The sequence below is a fragment of the Artibeus jamaicensis genome, unplaced genomic scaffold, assembly GCF_021234435.1.
Source record: "Artibeus jamaicensis isolate MK-2021 breed Jamaican fruit bat unplaced genomic scaffold, CSHL_Jam_final contig_685, whole genome shotgun sequence".
NCBI classification, from domain to species: domain Eukaryota; kingdom Metazoa; phylum Chordata; class Mammalia; order Chiroptera; family Phyllostomidae; genus Artibeus; species Artibeus jamaicensis.
This window is the reverse complement of record NW_026521924.1, coordinates 34,728,608-34,747,544: the sequence shown is the minus strand read 5'-3', so window position 1 is coordinate 34,747,544 and position 18,937 is coordinate 34,728,608. Positions and strand designations below refer to the sequence as shown.

The following is an 18,937-nucleotide window of genomic DNA, read 5'->3' as shown; positions in this document are numbered from 1 at the left end:
GTAGCCCTATGGCCACGTTCTGATTCTCGTCTGTGTTATTTTGGAGAGTTAGAAGGACATGGGCGGTATGGGGGATCCCCCAGTAGGTGCCTTACATCCTCCTGGGTGAACGTGGGCCTGTGGTTGTTGCCATCCTGAACGCTGATGTGAACCGTAGCCGTGGACGACAGGGGTGGGTCCCCGCAGTCCCTCGCTCTGACGAGCAGTGTAAACCGAGGCGTGGTCTGTACAGGGAGGGAAAAGTAAGTCAGGCCCTCCACGTGCCGGAGAGGGAACCGCAGAGAAAGAGTCCGTTTCAACAAAAGCAAGTCTGACCACAGAGGGTTTCCCACCACAAATCTAAGTCCTGTGTCCAGGCCCAGAGGTGGAGAACACATTTCATTGTTTAGAAATAACACAATCCCCATAACCTCATAATCTAAGCATCCCAAGAGTCGTATTTCTCCGCTGTTCCGGTCGATCTTGAAGCCACTTTCTTTAGGGACCGGTGTTTGAGAAACGAGGAAGTAAAGGACTTGAGAATTTGGAGTGTTTTCTTGGTCCAAATCAACTGCTGACAACTGGGAAACAGGTTGACCTGGAAAGAAAGTTTTGGTTGTTACTGCTGACCAAAGGCGGGCTGTCAAGCCAGCAGGCTAGCGCTGCTTTGCTGACCGGAGGCGGGGCACACGCCAGGGCGGCTCACACATGTAAACGTAAGATCGAACTAGACAGGGCGGACGGCACAGAGGGGAGCAGTTACGGAGCACTCCCTCCACACTCCACAGTTCGTCCTGCAAACTCAGAATGGCACCCCAAGCAAGTCAGGAGGCCGAGACTGTGAATGCAGAAGACTTAAAGGTGAGAGCTGAGAGACAGATTTTCAAACGCGTAGCAAAAAAAAAATCACCAAATTACAACTGGAGACAGAACTTAAATGGGAAAGCTAAACCAGCAGAACATATTTGAAATATAAATAGTGGACTTGCACATTCTTCATATAGAACGAATCAAAAAAAGAGGAGATTACATGGAGTGAGGAGGCTAAAGTCAAGAAGGAAAATGACAAGCACACGAATGGAAAGGGAGGAACAAGTGACAGCAAAAAAACCTCGAGGTGGCCAGGAACCTGTGCAGACGGTCAGGCACGGCCATCCCAGGTGACCCGCCCAGGACTGCATGTAAGCGAGGCCACGGGACACTTAGCCCGTGGGTGCAGTGTGAATGGCAGCCGGCGGCTCTGAGCCTCCCCTAACTCACTCGTGCCGGAAAGGGGTGCAGCGTTCATCCAAATGCGCTCCCCGAAGTGTATTTCACAAAAGTTAAAAAGGGACAACAAAACACTGATGTTCAGCAGTTAGGGGGTCAAACACCTTGAAGCGCACCCACCAAATGACATATTTCACTCTCCGATGCTGTAGAATATTGTTAGTTTGCAAACAGAAAACTTTTCAAATTCATGGATATACATATATCAAAAAGCATGCCCATATATTTGTAAATATTTATGCTATGATGATTTTTAAAAATTATGTACACAAATATTCACCTGAAATTATATAGAAACCTGTGACTATACACATACAAATATACAGTGTGTACACACACTCATAAAACACAAAGAAAAACATTGATAGAATAGGAACTATAACAGCAATGGTACTTATCGCTAATTGGTGGGGTTAAAGATGCTTTCTAGTTCAGTCTTTATTGCTTGGAATTTTCCAAGTTTTCCAAAGACCATTTTGCAAACTAAATGATGGCTTTTGTGTTAAAATAGAAGCACATTCTAGGAAGAGTGGTTTGGCTTTAAAGACTCACAGAATCCGTAGGTCAAAAGCTAGGCTTCACCTTGTCACGTCCTCCAGGTGGGAAGTTCACACCCAGCCCGGCCCTGTCTCCTCACTGCACCAAGTGCGCTGGTTCAGCCTGGTGTCTACCCATCAGCCCTTCCTGTGGACTGAGCTCCACACCATTGTATCGCCAACTCAGAAGGAGACCTCGAGCATTTTGCTCGAACCCAGGGCTTGGGACCTTCAGGGTGCAAACAGTCCCCATCCCCCTGAGGCCAGCTGAGACCAGGTGCCCCCCATGGCCGGGGCCGGAGCACCTCTAGGCAACAGAGAGGACGACGGGCGCCTGCGGCCCGCCACACCCACCTGCTGCATGGTCCTCCCTCACGCTGACGTTAAACTCCTCGGCGGGGAAGCGGGGGGCGTGATCGTTCACATCACGGATCCTGACATTGAAGATCAAGGAGCTGTCCATGATCTTCCCTGTCGAGCGGTCGGCGACATCAAAGTGAATCTGCGGGGCAGAGAGCTCCGTTAGCCTCTCGGGCCCCAGACATGGGGGCGCCAAGCAGCAGCCACCTACGCAGCTGTGGGCTGCTTCTGCCCCCACCACAAGACTGCAGGCTCCTGGGGGCAGACACTGATGGCCAGTTCAGCAGGTGACCGAGGACTGGACACAGAGCTGGCCTGCCCGGTGCTCGGCACACGCTGGCGGAGCAAATCAAGGCACTGGCATGAGAAAAGACATCACCAGCGAGTATGAGGTTCGAGTCTCAGTTTCTCGGAGCAAAGGTGGGCAAGCGGCTCGGGAGCCCCCGTCCCCGTGTCCTGTCTGCTGTGTGAAATAGCTGTTAGTGAGTCCTGCTCCACGTGTGCAGAATGCTTAGGGGCACAGACACGTGTGTGACCCTTTATTTTCTGCACCAGGGGCTTGGGCCCGAGGACACAAGCAGGAGCCTCTCCGTGTCCGCCCGTGTGGCACTGTGATAGTGTCTGCTCTGCCTGGTCGCTGGGAGACGTCGGAGTCTCCGAAACCCACCCCATAGTGAGGGTGACTGAGCAGTCGCCAAGGAAGAAAGGAGCAGCAAAGAAGTGCCATTAGTGTTGACAAAGGGAGAGGCGTGAGTGCGGGGACGGCTCTGGTGATTGAGGGATCGTGTCCCTCAGCTGGGAGGTCAGGAAGCCACAGGGATGAAGGAAAGTGGGCCACTTTCACCATTGTCCTTCAGCCCAAATGGGGCTCTGAGAGATGCAGGAAATGCATGAACACACACACACACACACGCACGCAAGAGCTACTCCATGAGAAAACAAGCAAAGAGAAAGGCGGCCAGAATCACACAAAAGCCCCCGACTGCATTTTCTGCCAATCACACTGAGATGGCCGACTGCCTGCCAAGAGAGGAGGGACAGTCCCTTCTCCTCTGGAACTGCCGAGGGTGTCACCAAACTGAGCATCCTGAGAGAGCGACCATGGGTCACGGGACCCCTGCTGGAAGGCACGCTGAGCGCAGTGCACGGGTGCAGTCAAAAAACGTGGAGGTGCCCCCGGGGAGCCCGCCGCCATTCAGCCAGCGCCACATTGCTGCTGTGAGGGCCTGTTTTCTGCAAACCGTCACGTGTCGCTGGAGAGGCACACAGAATTAGCAGGCCCCAAAATAGATAAGCGAAGGCAACCGTCCTAAGTCCAGCTCCAACACCATTCAGAGCATCTGCTCACGGCCCACTTGGTTTCCGTCTATGGGGAAGTTTCCGCAAGGACGCAGCACCGGCGACTGGCCCTGGGAGGCCAGCACGTTGGTGGCGGCCAGGGGAGGTGCCCTTGTCTGAGTTGTTGCCTTTCCAGGGAAAGAAACAGCTGAGGGACTCAGGGACCACATTGGAGCCGCCCAAAACGCCCTGCTCCTCGGGGAGCGGCATCTGTCGTGCTGCAGACACGGGTCTCGTCGGCGGGGCAGCTGGGAGGCTGTCTGTGCAGACGTTCTTGCTCCGCCACAAGGTCGGACTGTTTTGATCGGGGCCTTTTTGCCATAAAACTGTAACAGATATTGAGCCCATGGACATGCATATTACACCTGCTGGGAGCACTCGTGTGGGGGCTGCCCCCATCACGTCAGACCTGAGAGGAAAGGCGGAGGTGAGGCCCAGACCTTGAATGGCTTCCCAGGGACCTCTGTGTGGGTTACAGCTTTGTAAGACCCTTGGTCCCTTTTGCACCTGAGAAGTAAGGGAAGTAAGGGAAGCAGTGGCAACTCCGGCTTTTCGTTGGTGGGGAGGCAAGTGCCGCGGCCACGTCACTCTCACCGTTCAACCCGCCAGCCGCGCTCCGTGGGGTTTCCCTGGGGGGATTCTAAACGTGCGTCCACGCCCAAACCTGCACACTGCTGTTTAGCTTCGTCTGTAACCACCGTTGGAAGCAACTGAGACGTCCCCCAGTCAGTGACTGACAAACAAACCACGCACGCCCACCATATTCCCCGGCGGGGCAGCGATCAGTGACAAAAAGACGTGGTGGAAATGGAGTGCATGTGACTAATGAAAGAAGCTGAGCAGGACCGGCTACGAACTGCAGGACTCCTACTACGTAACATTTGGGAAAAGGGAAAAGCGTGGAGACGGCGGGGTTGGCAGTTGCCAGGGGCTCTGGACGGGAGGTGGGGGCTGGCGCACGGGGCCAGGACGGCGCTGCCGAGACTGTGAGGGTGTGTCCACGTCCCTGTGCTCTGCGCAAACCCACAGGACGTGCACCACCACGTGGGAGCCCTAACATGAGCCGTGGGTGCCAGTTAGCACCCCGGTGTGGTGCTGGCTCGTGGACTGACCAATGCGCCGCTGCGGTGCACGGTGCCGGGGGACGGTGAGTGGCCACGGTGGCAGCAGGAATCCCTGCGTTCCGCTCTGTTTTCCTGTAAACCCAAAATGGCGCTAAGAATTTTTTTTTTAAAGCCCCTACTTGTAAAATAAAAACGTGAGCAACCATACAGATTTTTTAAAGTAAATCTGATCTGGCTTGCTGCTGAGTCTCAGGGCCCAGGACAAGTGGGAATTTCTCTGCCACAGGCTTTTGAATGGCTGCGGGGGAGAGCGAGCAGCCAGGCAGAGGGCCCGCGTTACAGGAAGAGGGAGGGCAGGGGGAAGGTCGCACGGCCGGGCTCTTAGGTAGGCGACCCTCTGTGGGGGGGACTGCCGGTTTCTTGGGGCTCATCTCGTCCTCGGGGGGCTGACGGTTTGCTCCCCCTGGCACAGGCCTGCCCTGCAGTTCCTCACTCATCAGGTGTTGGGCAACCCAGCAGGTCTGTCTGCACCTCTCTCCACCGGTTTCAAGTGTCACTCATCAAAGGACAACTCGCCCACTTTATAAACACTCTGTAGCTCCGTCGCCACAGCCGCCAGAGACCCTGATGTGTGGGGGTGCTGGCCCACAGAAGGCAGGGGTGTAGCAGTTCACGCAGATGGTGGCAAGAGCCCCATAAGGAAGATTACAAAGTGAACCTGGTCCCGTGAACACCTCTAAGCTTGCCGCGGCGTGGTACACCGCACGCCAGCCTCCAGAAACCTGGTGACTGCTCAAATCCTGTCCACCGAGAACCTGACTCCCTTTAAGAGCTTCATGGTAGAGGACTTCCGCCACAATGGAGGCTTAGGTGGAAGCACTGTACCTCCTCCCACAACCAAGTTTAAAAACGACAAAGTTTTAGCAACAAAAACACAGCCAAAACCACAGAAAATTGAATTTCCCGGAAGTCTGACAACAACGAAACCTTCAGCCAAACCGGTAAGAGGGGCAGAGCCAGCAGCAGAGCGGGGTCGGGCAGGAAAGATCCACCAGACCGACCCGTGCGAGCAACCCAGGCACACTGGCAGCCGTAGGTGGATCCCAGGTGTGGAGAAGCGGGTGGACTCATTAAAGGTTGACCACGGTCACACATTTGCACGCAGATAAACTGGTGAAGGATGGAGCAGTGAGACAGACTGTGCAGGCCCCAGTGGCAGGAAGTGGCAGAGGGGACCGCCATTGTCTCCCTCTGACCCTGCCCCCACCTACAGTGTCACAAACCAACAACCTGGGTGGCCTCTCTCTGACCCACCCCCACATACAGTGTCGCAAACCAGCGACCTGGGTGGCCCCGCCCTACTGAACAACTAAGGCTCCGCTCCTCATCCGTAACAGGCACAAACAGATCAAAACATGGCTCAAGAAGAACTTAGAGCCCCAGAGCCGATAAATCTAAGCGATGAAGAAATAGCCAAATTTTCAGATGCACAGTTCAAAACACTGGTCATCAGGATGCTCACAGAACTGGTTGATTTTAGTCACAAATTAGAGGAACATATGAAGGCTAAACTAATTGAAATGAATGGAAATGCACAGGAAACCAATAGTGATGAAGAGGAAACTGGGACTCAAATCAATGGAGTGGACCAGAAAGAGGAAAAAAATGACCAAACAGAAAAGGATGAAGAAACAACAATTCGAAAAAATGAGGAGAGGCTCAGGAACCTTCAGGACATCTTTAAATGCCCCAACATCCGAATTATAGGGGTACCAGAAGGGGAAGAGGAACAGTCACGAGTGGAAATCTTATTTGAACAAATAATAAAAAGAGAACTTCCCCATTCTGGCAAAGGAAATAGATTTCCAGGAAATCCAGGAATCTCAGAGAGTCCCAGAGAAGGTGGACCCAAAAAGGAACACACCAAGGCACATCATCATTATATTAGCCAAGATTCAAATGAAGGAGAGAATCCTAGAAGCAGCAAGAGCTAAGGGGACAGTCACCTACAAAGGAGTTCCCATCAGACTGTCAGTGGATTTCTCAAAAGAGACCTTACAGGCAAGAAGGAGCTGGAAAGAAGTATTCCAAGTCATGAAATCCAAAGACCTACAACCAAGATTGCTCTATCCAGCAAAGTTTTCATTTAGAATAGAAGGGCAGATAAAGTGCTTCTCAGATAAGATCAAATTCAAGGAGTTCATCATCACCAAGCCCTTATTATATGAAATGTTAAAGGGACTTACCTAAGAAAAAGAAGATAAAAAAGATGAACAGTGAAAGGACAGCAAACTCACAGTTATCAACAACCACACCTAAAACAAAAGCAAACTAAGAGGACAGCTAGATCAGGAGCAGAACCATAGAAATAAAGATCACATGGAGGGTTAGCAACAGGGGAGTGGGAGGAGGAGAAGGGGGGAGAAGGTACAGAGAATAAGTAGCATAGATGGTAGGTAGAAAACAGATCGGGGGGAGGGCAAGAATAGTAGGGGAGATATAGAATCTAAAGAACTTGAAACACGTGGTCATGAACTAAAGCGGGGGAATGGTGGGGAGGGGGTGTGCAGGGTGGAGGGGAATGAAGGGGAAAATAGAACAACTGTAATGGCAGAATCAATAAATATATTTTTAAAAAAAGAGCTTCACAGTAGCGAACTTAGGTACCATAAAGGCTGGTGTCCTCTCCCGGTCAACAGGGCGGTGGACGTATATCCTTCCGTTCTCGTGGTCTTCTATAGAAAACAAGCCAACCTCCGGATACTCGTCCACCCCGGGGCCACTAATCAAATACACCAGAGACCTGTCGTCGGACACGTTGTTGAACAGCTGGAAGGAGACAAAGTGAGCAGAAAAAAGACAATGAGCCGATCTCCCCAGCTCTTGGGGGTTCACGCTTTTAATCACTGAGCTTGAAAGCTTCCTGGAGGTGGTGTTTTTTTTTAAAGCAGGCATATATACTATTTTTATACACACTGCGAACATAGGAGCTACTCTTAATTTTTTCCTGGGGGTCACAGAACGTCAGAGCCATCGGGGATACACTCCCTCAGTATGTCACTCAGAGGCCCTGCGAGGTCGGGAAGGCAGTGGGAGAACCGCCTGGGCCGAGTGGACGGTCTCCGGCAGCCCCACCGTTACCCATGTCCCCTTCAGCACCTGGGCTGGTCCTGTACCACAGAGTGAGGGAGGCAGTTGGGCATGGTGGGGACTGTGGCATTCCGGGGACCTCAGGCCCACCTCATCGCTGCCATGTAAGAACGGGCTCCAGGTGGTCAGACCTCCCAATTCCCAAAAAGCCTCTGAAAGGCAGGACTTGTAATACAATCTCCCCATTTTTTTTTAATGGTGCTAAAATAACGTCACATGAAATGTCCCATCTTAAGCAATGTTAAGTGCACCGCTCCGGGGTAGCAAGTCCACGCAGGTTGCTCTGCAGCATTGGCCACCGTCATCTCCAGGCCTGTCATCTTGCAAAAGTGAGACTGTCCCCATTAAACACTAAACCTTCCGCCTGTGACACCCTCCCTGCCAGCCCCTGGCACCCACAGTTTTACTGTAATCTCCTTTTGCCCCCACACCCAGCTTCCGATAACCACACTCTCCTTATTTTTAAATAATGATTTTTAAAGACTCTGTGTAGGACAAATAAATCAGGCCTGAGGCTGGAATGAACGGACCCTCTTTTTTTTGAGGCACTCTCCAGGAGGAGTCTTGCCCTTGGGACAAGCTCCGTCCAAGTCCCCCCTCCCCAGCAGGCCAGCCGGCACTTGCCCCACTCACAGCCTTTCGTGGCCCCGCCTTCCCCCCAGAAGGGGCTGCGTTTAATGAGAGCACAGTGTTCGTGGCCTTACCTCCCCAACAAGCTTGGGAAAGGGTCCCGAGTCTTCCTCCTCCAGTTCCAAGGTGGTGACAACCCATCTTCTCTTGAATCGCCGTAGAGGCCGGTGGCCGTCTCCCTGGAAGTGACCGTGACACTGGTTCTGAGGAGGGTGGTGAGGCCAGCCGGTGCTGGGCTGGCCTGGGACCTGCATCCTTTCTGGCATCCCCACAGCTGCTACCCATGCTTGGAACTGCGTCGTGCCCGCTCCTAACCCACCGTGGAGCCCTCTCTAAACAGCAAGGCACGTGCCCCCCCAAAGTTCAGCGTGATTCACGAGACCACTGCAGGTGCTCTGGGGACGTGGCACCAGAGGTCGCTGCCTACACTGCGCTCACGCTTGTCTCTCTGTGCACAGGCAGGGAGCTGCTGGGTGAATGAGAAAGGCACCCCTCGCTTTCTGGAGCCCCTGAGGAGGAAGTCCCCCCTCGGTGCGGACAGGTCCCTAGCGCCTCTCTGTCTGCCCATCTCCCCGTGACAGGGAAGAGACAGAGAGAGATGCAGACTCAGGCATTGGGGTCAGAGATTTGTCAGGGAGTACAGATAATTCAACAACGTGGCTTTGTCTGTATTACATAGATAGTTTATTGTTACTGTCTGTTTATGATGTGAGCCTGGCTTACTGCTACATTCATCTGTATCCAGAAAAATGTACTTAAAAAAAAAAAAAAAAAGACTGAACTACAGAGTAGATCACAAGAGCAAGAGGAAGGAAATGGTCCCGGGGTGGCCTGAGTGCGGGGTGGGCACTCTACTGTAGCTCTGAGGACACACGCTCCCGCCAGGAATTCTCCTCCCTCTCAGTGTTTACTGTCACAAAGCAGCAAAGGCCCGGACGCACCTCTGGCTGGCCCCTGATGGCCGCAGCGTGCTTGGGCTGCAGTAAGACACCGGAGCCCCGTGCGCGGTGCAGTCTGCAGCGCTCTGACAGCCCTCGGGCCCTGAACCCCACAGCTGGTGACTGGTCTGTGTCCACTGGCCAGGCACCGCCCGGGCCCTCCAGACGCAGCACCACAGACCCACCTCTGTGCCAGGGGGGCCTCACGGGCTTGGTCTCTAGAGAAACCGACATCTGAACCTCACCTCCGTTTGCTCCTCCCGACGATCATTTTCTTGTTGGGAGCTGTTGATGAGGTTGACCTTAAAAATTGAAATGGCATTAATTAGTGGGGAATAAACATCAAAATCAGAGAGAAACACAAATCGCGCAGAATTGGGGGAGGGGAAATACTTCTGCGTTGTTTCATGAATACCATTTCTTGTTCTTGACATCTCGATTCTTAATTACCGCTTCTGCGTGTAAACACAGGAGCACTGACCCGAGACTTCTGATCTAGTGTGACCAGTGGTGGGGCCGCTGAAAGCCACACGATGACACCGTGGGAGGTCGCCCTGTCTGCCGAGGACACGTCCACAAAAGCACTTCTGTGCACATGTCAGAAATGGCACCAAATCTTGATGGGTGGTGGGATTCAAGTGGGCTTTTTCTTCTGTTATTCTTTTCTTTTTCCCTTACTTTTAGACTTTATCTGACACTACTCAGTGAAGTAACAGCAGTCGGTCTACAGCCAAACTGCGCTGAGGGCGCCTGGTCTCACCTGGTCTCGGCAGCTAAGCAGGGTCGGCCCGGTGGGTGCTGGGAGAGAATCGTACAGAACGCACCTCACATTCACATGGCGACTTACACGGAGGATTGTTTATTGTTTCTGTCTCAGCAACCTCCACCCCCCACAGAAAACCACACGTGTATAGGAAAGCTGTTCAAAATGAAAGGGACGGCTCCACCATGTCTGTCAAAACCAACACCAAACACGTGTGTGCACACATGTGGACGTGCTATGCCTGTGGGTGGGTGTGAGTGTGTTACACCTAGAGTTCTAGGTCATTCATTTTAACTGCTGTGCAGCATTTCTCTGTGTGGGTAGAGGATAATTTCTGTATCCATTCTCCTGATGGTGGACGCTTAGGTCATTTCCAGTTGTTACTTATTACCAAAAAAAAATACTGTGACAGGAACTATCTCTGGAGCAGCGGTTTCCAAAGTGTCATTCGCTGGCTCCCTGACCTTATCCGAGAGTCCACGAGGCCACTCCTGCTCACGCACCACTGGGGTGTTTGCACAGGTGGTGCGGCACGGCAGTGTGGGACTGCGGGGGGCTCGGCCCTGAGAAGGCAAAGACCCCTGTGGCCCCCCGCTGCCACGTACCCCTCACTCCCGGGCATGGGCAGGAACGAGGCAGAAAGACAGAGCCAAGTTCCAGTGCCATTTAAGAATAAAGGCGCTGGGACATCCGGTCGAGTTGGAGACGTCGGTAAACATGGCTGGCCTCCTCGCACGACCGCAGCAAAACCACAGCTAACCTACAGAACGAGTATCGCTCCGAGCCGTCAGAAAATCAAGCCATGTGGAAGTCTGACAACTAAGAATTAAAGACACCACCTTCGTCCAGATGGGTAGGAGGGGTGGAGACGCATGTGGTGGATACAAAATGGAGGGACATCTCGGGAGCGAGGGATCCCAGGCCCACCTGGCCCGCCCAGCCCAGGGTTTCAGTGCCAGGAAGCTAAGTCCCCACAACTCCTGGCTGTAAAAACCAGGGGCAGGTTGGGTTGGCAGAAGAAACGGCGGGGTTCTCAGGTGTCTCCTCTTGGAGGGCCTCACACCACACACAGACTCACTCGGCCTCGCTCCCTCTGGGCTCCAGCACCAGGGCAGCACCTGGAATGGCACCTGTGACCTACGGGAAGGAACTGAACTGTGAGGCATCAGGGCGAGAGCTGGGGACAGCTTTCTCCCAGACAGAACTGCAGACAGTGGCCACCATGCCTTTCCTGAGTGCCCCCCCAAGAGAGCCACGGGCGCCAGATCTGAATCTCCATCAACCTGGTTCACACAGTAAGGCCCCCGCCCCCCGCTGGCGATTGCCTAAGGATCCACCCCATCCAACTCACCGGCCCACCCAGGCTGGTCACAGTGGCTTTTCCGTGTGAGGGGCCGGGCTAGGCACAGGCTTCAGACCTTCCTAAATCTGCTCCAACAAGCACCAGCTGAGCCCAGCTGCAAACCTCTCGCTGAGGGGCCCCAGGCCCGGCACCAACAGCAACCATCTGCAGATTGCTTTACGTCTTATGGCAAAGGGCACCGGACAGAACACAGGTGGGGGCTGACCTTGGCCTGCACCACCCAGGAAAGCCCAGCGCCTCTGCCCCCAGCAGACAGTCACGGACCACATTAGAGCACCACCCAACCACCTCCACGAGCCACAGAGGGAGGTGGTTGCTGGCCAGAGGTCACAGCCGGTCCAGCCAGCAGTCTGGCCTGGGTAAAGCCCTGTCATTGACCTACTGACAGCCATCAAGACTGAACTGCATGAGGAGGAAGTACTCGGCCCACATGGAGGGCACCCTGGAGTACCCAACTTGGGTGACAGGGGAGGCTGTGCCACTGGACCTTAGAGGACACCTACTACATTAGCCCACACAACCAAGTCACGGAGCCAAAGCAGCTCTACCTAATACACAGAAACAAACACAGGGAGGCTGCTAAAATGAGGAAACAAAGAGACGTGGCCCAAATGAAAGAACAGATCAACTCCAGAAAAAGAACTAAAAAAAAATGGAGATAAGCAATCTATCAGATGCAGAGTTGAAAACACTGGTGATCAGGATACTCAGGAACTCAGTGGGTACTTCAACGGCATAAAAAAGATCCAATCGGAAAGGAAGGATTCACTAATTGAAATAAAGAACAATCTACAGGGAATCAACAGCAGAGTGGAAGAAGCTGACAGTCAAATCAATGATCTGAAACATAAGGAAGCAAAAAACAACCAATCAGAACAACAAGAAGAAGAAAGAATCTGAACAATCAATGGAAATGTAAGGAACCTCTGGGACAAGTTCAAGAGGTCCAACGTTGGTTGCCAGGGTCCAGCCTCAGCAGGGTCCGGGGGTCCCAATGGTGGGTAAGGTGTCGGCGATGGGTAACAGACGACATCACTGCCTCAAAGGACAGTGAAGCTCTGTTCCGTTTATTGCAAGTACAAGCAGGTTTTTCTATTTTCATTTTAGGTAGTGATTAACATTTGCAGTATAGTATGATCAGTTAAGCAGAAAAAATTAATACAAAGGTAACCAGGAAAAGTATGAAAGTTCCCATAGATTCAGTTATAATAAACAAAGATTATTTTGACCAGGAGAGCCATAAATCAGACAGTTTGAAATAGATCTATGTACAGAGTTTGAATGTCTTAATTGTATATTAAAGTTCTCAGAATTTATCATGGGGCAAAAGGATACGCTAGATTGAGTAGAGGTAATAGGAGATTTATTATAAGTCCCTTGTGATGTCTAACTTAGCTATCTATCCTTTTCTGTCCAAAATGTTTCTCTGTGTACTATAAACTCTGACTCTTTAGTAACTGTTTTTACATGTTTAGTTTGTAATAACTAGCCAGCTTTTGTTATTTCTTTGCCTGTCTAATTGATATATATTCCTCCTCAAGGTAAAGGAGGGGCTGTTATTCCAACAACTTTTAGACATACAGGAGCTATTTCATTAGAGGGGATTTTGTTCTCTAGCTAAGAATTTATTTTGTACAACTTCGTTGGAATTATACGAATCAATGAACCTGAAATATAAGTGTCTAACAATCCCACCACCTTTTGATCACCAAAACAAATATGTAACTTGTTTTTCTTATTTCTGGTACACTATGGCGGTCCTGATCGCTTTAAGTTGCTCAGACCAGGGTAATTTGTACAACTTGACATGTTTTCCCTTACAGTTAACAATTATATCACCCTGGCTGTCGTACTCCCCTGTACAAGGGAGAGTTGGAATCTGTGGGGATTTTTCCATCCTTTCAGGCAGTTCCGTGGGGAATATTAATGTTTTCCCCTGAACTGTGCCCTCCTCTTTGGTGATTTTCACAGGAATGAGTAAGTACGGTACAATGTTTATATTCAGTAGCAAGAGTAAAATAATTAAAATAAAATAGCCCGTTGTTAACCCATTTTGGATGCCACGTTCTCCTCCGGGGAGATAAATTCCTTGAACTTAAATCCTCCATGCCCGGACCTTGTCAGACGGCGTGGCTGGAAGAGGATGTGGCAGTTTGTTTCATAAAGGAGCCAGAAGGAGAAGAGAAAGAGCAAGAAATTGGAAACCTATTTGAAGAAATAATGAAAGAAAACTTCCCTCATTTGGTGAAGGAAACAGACATACAAGTCCAGGAAGCACAGAGTCCCAAACAAGATGGACATAAAGAGGACCACACCAAGACACAATCATAATTAAAATGCCAAAGGTTAAAGATAAAGAGAGACTCTTAAAGGCACCAAGAGAAAAGCAGATAATTACCTACAAAGGAGTTCTCATAAGACTGTCAAATGATTTCTCAAAAGAAACTTTGCAGGCTAGAAGGGATTGGCAAGAAGTATTCAAAGTCAAGAAAAGCAGGGACCTACAGCCAAGATCACTCTACCCAGCAACGCCATCATTGAGAATCGAAGGGCATTTAAAGTGCTTCCCTGAAGCACTTTAGACAGACTAAAGGAGTTCATCATCACCAAGCCATTATTGCATGAAATGTTAAAGGGAGCTATTTAAGAAAAAGAAGATCAAAACTATGAACATTAAAATGGCAATAAATGCATAATTATCAACAATCGAATCTAAAAAACAAACTAATTGAACGAGCAGAACAGACACAGAATCACAGACATGGAGAATATTATGATGGTGGCCAGTGGGGTCAGAGGGCCTGGGGGAATCAGGGAAAAGGTGCCAGGATTAAAAAGGGCAAATTGGCAGGCACAGAATAGATAATATATGGGGATGTTAAAAGCTAGTATAGAAAATAGAGTTGCCAAAGAACTTACATGCACAATCCATGGACGTGAAGGGGGGGTGGTTTGCTGCATGGAGAGAGGGGTGCTGGGTGGAGGGGGGCAAAGGGAGAAAAATGAGGGCAACTGTAACAACGTAATTAATAAAGAACGAGGCCATTGGTGAAGCCCCTTAACTGTTGAAATCACCAGAGAAACGATGGAGCAGTGAAAGGTTGTGATTCCACTCCCCTGGAGAGGACAAATTGTCAGTGCTCTGAGGGTCACATGGGGGAGTATGCGTGAGAAGGTAGGACCTGGCGCAGGACGGTGAGCTGAATAGGCCACTAGTTTTTTTGCGGTTTTGTTTGTTTCTTTGTTTTGTTTGTTTCTCATTTATTTATTTTTAGAGGGGGGAGGGAGGAAGGAACAGTGGGAGAGAAACATCAATGTGAAAGAGAAGCCAGATGTTCAAGAGATTTGCAAAAACACAGCAGTGCCATTCCTGCTGTTAAAATGCAGTTATTCTTCCTGGAATCTGTTATTTCTATTGACACGTGGTTTATCGCTGTTGTCTTCCATGAACCGAGAAACATGTTTCCCCCAGGCTCCAGTGTCAGCCCACGGAAGCCAACGCTCTCTGGGGTTGAGGCGATGGTCACGCGCGTGACGCAAACACGAGGAAGAGTCACAGCTTCGTCATTTGCTCCGCGTCAGAGTGACACCAAGGGTGTGGGGATTTCGGAGGAAAACTGAGGCAGCTGGACAGCTCCCTGCAGAGCGGGGCCGGGTGTCAGACTGGAGGTCAGAGGAGCAGGAAGGGGAAGGTGACAGAGACCTAGAGCTCAGTCAGCAGAAACACTCGCACCCTTACGGCAGAGTGTGGGAGAGACAGTTCTCCCAACGCCAGGCAACTGGTGCCAGACAGCCATCGCCTTCGGAAGTAGAGACCCGCTGGAGGGTGAGTGCCGCAGACGGGGCTTCTCCCCCATTTTGTTGACTGTGACACCCCCAGCCCTTATGACAGCACCTGGCCCAGAGCCAGCATGCCCTATGCTGTCACAGAGCGGGGACTGAGTAAACGTAGCCAGTCCTCCCGCTGTGACCAGCCAAACAGAAAAGAAGAAACACCCGGGCGCTGGGCCATCAGGGGCCAAGCCCTTGCTTGTTTACTCTTGCCAGCTCGGGGTGGGTAGGGGCGGGCAGCTCCCTTTTCAGGTGAAGAAGAGGAGGGTAAACAAGGTTCAGTGCAAACCCCGCGCCCGGGCCACGCCCCAGCATCAGCTCAGTGTGGAGCCCAGCAGGCGGCTCGTGGGGGGTTGGTTACAGCTGCCTAGAAGAGTTCCGCCTAAACCAAGGTGAGGACCAGGGTCAACTAATTAACTTCTGGTCAGCCAGAAGTGGCGGAGCCTGGGCGGGGCCGGGGAGACCTCCCACCTGAGAGCCCCCGCACAGAGAACTGGCAGAAACTGGGGGACTGCAGAGTGGCAGTGGGAGGGACCTAATGGCCTACAGTGTGACCACGCCTGACACGCTGAGAGTCTGATGAGCGAAAGCGGGGAACTGTTCAGAAACGGTGGGCCCAGCGGAGGCACCTGTGCTGAGCCCCAGGTCACCAGACTGAGACTTAATACTCCACTTCTGGCAGTCTTGGCCTGTCCCAGGGGTGGGCTCTTAACCCAGTCAACCGGGAACCGCTCCCCGGGCAGCACTGGTGAGGTCGGCTGCTTGGCAGCCCCCAGCCGTGCCCTGGCCACAGTCAGCTTTGGCAGCGCGACGTCCCCATCCGGCCCCCTCTGCTGTCACACAGAGCCCCACCGGCCGGATGGGATGCTGCCCGGTTCACGAATCACTCGATAGACCAGGAAGGTCTTTAAACTGTGCCCATTTGCATTTTCTTCCTGGACCATCGACATAGTCGAGGTTCCCTCGACCTTGTGCCAGGTGTGAACAGGAGAATCATCCCCGGCACACTTGCACGTGGATACAAGTCTAGATAAAACCGTGGTGTGCACAGCTCTGAAGGGAGTCCCCTTAGCCTGGCCCACCTCTCCCCCAAGGGACTGTGCCCCGAGCCCCTCCGTAGACCTGGGTGCCCCACCGCCCACAACGTGCTAGAGCTCTGCAGCCCTGCTCCGGCCTGCCCAGGCCAGGTCACACTCGGTCCTGTCCCCTGTCCCCACAGAGGTCGCTGGAGTGCGTCATGGGTCCCAGCCCCACTCACCTGTGGCAGCAGCAGCAGCAGCAGCAGCAGCAGCAGCCGCCGCCGCACGAGGAGTGGCAGGGGGGCGGGTGCCCTGGAGCCCATGATGGAGGAAATGCTAAGACGTGAGAGCCTGAGCCTGCCAGCGGTGGTGGGTCTCCCTGGGCTGCGGTCTCCCCTGGAGCCAGGCACGTCCTTCCCAGCTGGACTGTCTCCCCTGCCACTCTGTGGTCCCTCTGACCCAGTCACTCTCCTTTCAGGCTCCCCTGCCTCTCCCTGGCCCGTCTTGGGTTTATCTGGGCGGGGCCGCAGGAGCACTAACAGTTCCTAGGAAGGGAGCGGAGGGGAGGGAACGGCCACCGCCACCACCCACAAAGGCCTGTGCACGCAGACATCACCTGGGCTTGACCCCGGGGATTAGGGCAGAACCGAAACCTGCATCTCCGGGAAAATGGGGCTTTTGTTTCTTTGTTTCAAGTCTCCAAGTCGCTGCCCCACTTTCTGTTGCAGGAGCGTTGAGGATGATTTCCTTAATCCCTCTCCTTTGTAACAAAAGGACTGGAAAAGAGCTCCAAGAAAAGTAACTTTATAGAGGAAAAGAAGATGGAGAGAAGGGAGGAAGGAAGGAAAAGGAAAGAATTACTTTTCCTTTTCGGAAGGAAGGGAAGCAAGGAAGGAAGGAAGGGAGGGAGGGAGGGAGGGAGGGAGGGAGGGGTTACTTTTCCTTCCCAAAGCACCTAATCAACTTCATCTGAACCATGTCTCAGTATTCTGGGGTTTACAGACATTTCCTACCAAACTCTCTTCTAAGCTGAGATGAATCTGCCTTTTGGAGGTTGGAATTAAAGAAAGAGGGGGGGAGATGAGAAAGGGACTCCCTGTGGGAGGGTCTCTGGGCCTCCTGGGGACTTGCCTGCCTGGGACTCCAGGAAGAAAAGGACAAGGTGGGGATTCTACTCCATCAGCACTTAGATTGCCTCTGTCAAGTTTAAAGCAAAATCTGACCCCCCATTCGTGCTGTTACCTGAGCATGTAGCTGTGTGTTACCCCATTTCCGAGTGTAAAGTGGTGAGCAGTTCTGGCCCTGGCCGGGGAGCTCAGCTGGTGAGAGTGTTGTCCGTATGTGCCAAGGTCGTGTGGAGTTGACCTCTGGTCAGGGCACACGCAAGAATCAATCCGTGCGTCAATAAGTGTCTCTCTCTCTCTCTCAAATCAATAAATAAAACAAATTAAAATAGTAAACAGTTCTTTAGCAGGTGAAACAGGAGATAAACTTTCTTAATGGACTCCCTTAGCTCTATGAGGTGCTGCAGAGCATCATGGTTCGAATAGCTTATTACCTGAGTCTGAATTAATAGCTTATTATTGAGAAGGATAACCAATGCAATTTTAAGGTCTGTAAATATTTCCTGTGCATAGTGGCAATAAAAATGACTGCATTTACAACTCAGTGCTAGTTTTTAAAGTGGGTATTTTTATTCCGTGGCAGTCTCTGGGGAACCTGGACTGAGAATCACTCAGGCTTTATAGATCAGGTGCGCTAAGCCATGTTGAATGTTTGTGAGGGGGGGATGCAGGTCACACACCCCTCTTGTGAGAACGCCGATGAGGATGACAATATGGAGGAGTGAGGAAGGCTGGGTGTCGACCTCAGGGACCTCGGGGTCGGGGAGGGGACCTGGGGAAAGCTTGTGAAGGGTTCCTGTGTCCATTCCCTGCAAGTGCAAAGAAACCAGTGTATTAAAAACAACCAGATTTCCAACGTCCACAAGTGTTTAAAAGGAGCCGAGCAGGAAGCCAGTTTCCCACAGGGCAACCGTTCTCAGCGAGGCTCTGACTCCCTCTGCGGGGGACGCCTGCGTCTCAGGGGAGACTGAACTGGGGTACCCCACGTTTCCCGTATTCCAGGGACGCCGGTGTGGTGTCCCTGTCCCTTAGAGGTGCAGTAACACATTGCAACCACAGGGTGGCAGCTGCCAGCTCCGAGTAAGCAGATAGGAGATGTTGATGGCTGGGGAGATCAAAGTCATGATGCTGGAGGGGAGGTAAGTGTGGGCTGCAGTTTGTTCCCCGGACTCAGCCTTCTCACCTCGGGGGTCCTCCAGTGCTCAGTGTTTTCTTCACAAGGATGAGCGTGTTGGGGGGCAGGGTGCGGAAGGAGGCGCCGGCTGTACTGGATCCGACCAAATGGCCGGGGCATGAGGAACAGGCTTTCTGTCACTGGAACGAGCCTGGGGACCCAACCTTGGGACTTTTCAGCCGTGCCTCGTTGCCTGGGGATAAATAAATCCCTCTGGGGAACCCTCTGAAGGTCTTAGAAAAGACTGTCCCCGCGTTCAGACCCGCCGACATCCACCACCAGCCAGGCCACCGCACACCTGTGATTTACACTAGAACCTCAGCGTGCGTGTGAGGGCCAGGTGAGCATGGGCAGCCCCCACTCAGTAGCGCCCCTGTGCAGCCCAGGTCATCGGAGGCC

The 18,937-nt window shown here is 52.2% G+C and overlaps 1 protein-coding gene across 1 annotated transcript in view; it reads right to left on the bottom strand.

Annotated features, from left to right (window-relative positions):
* The window catches only part of CDH26 (cadherin 26), a 28,535-nt gene extending 11,842 nt beyond the window's left edge, over positions 1–16,693 (bottom strand). The window contains exons 1-7 of the mRNA XM_053671264.1: positions 16,480–16,693; positions 9,510–9,566; positions 8,401–8,505; positions 7,214–7,375; positions 2,139–2,286; positions 411–577; positions 96–224 (exon numbers count right to left, since the gene is read on the bottom strand). Coding sequence (XP_053527239.1) covers positions 96–224; positions 411–577; positions 2,139–2,286; positions 7,214–7,375; positions 8,401–8,505; positions 9,510–9,566; positions 16,480–16,563 — 852 coding nt within the window. The 5' untranslated portion in view covers positions 16,564–16,693. The remainder of the gene's footprint in view (positions 1–95; positions 225–410; positions 578–2,138; positions 2,287–7,213; positions 7,376–8,400; positions 8,506–9,509; positions 9,567–16,479) is intronic.
* Between the last annotated feature and the right edge of the window lie 2,244 nt (positions 16,694–18,937).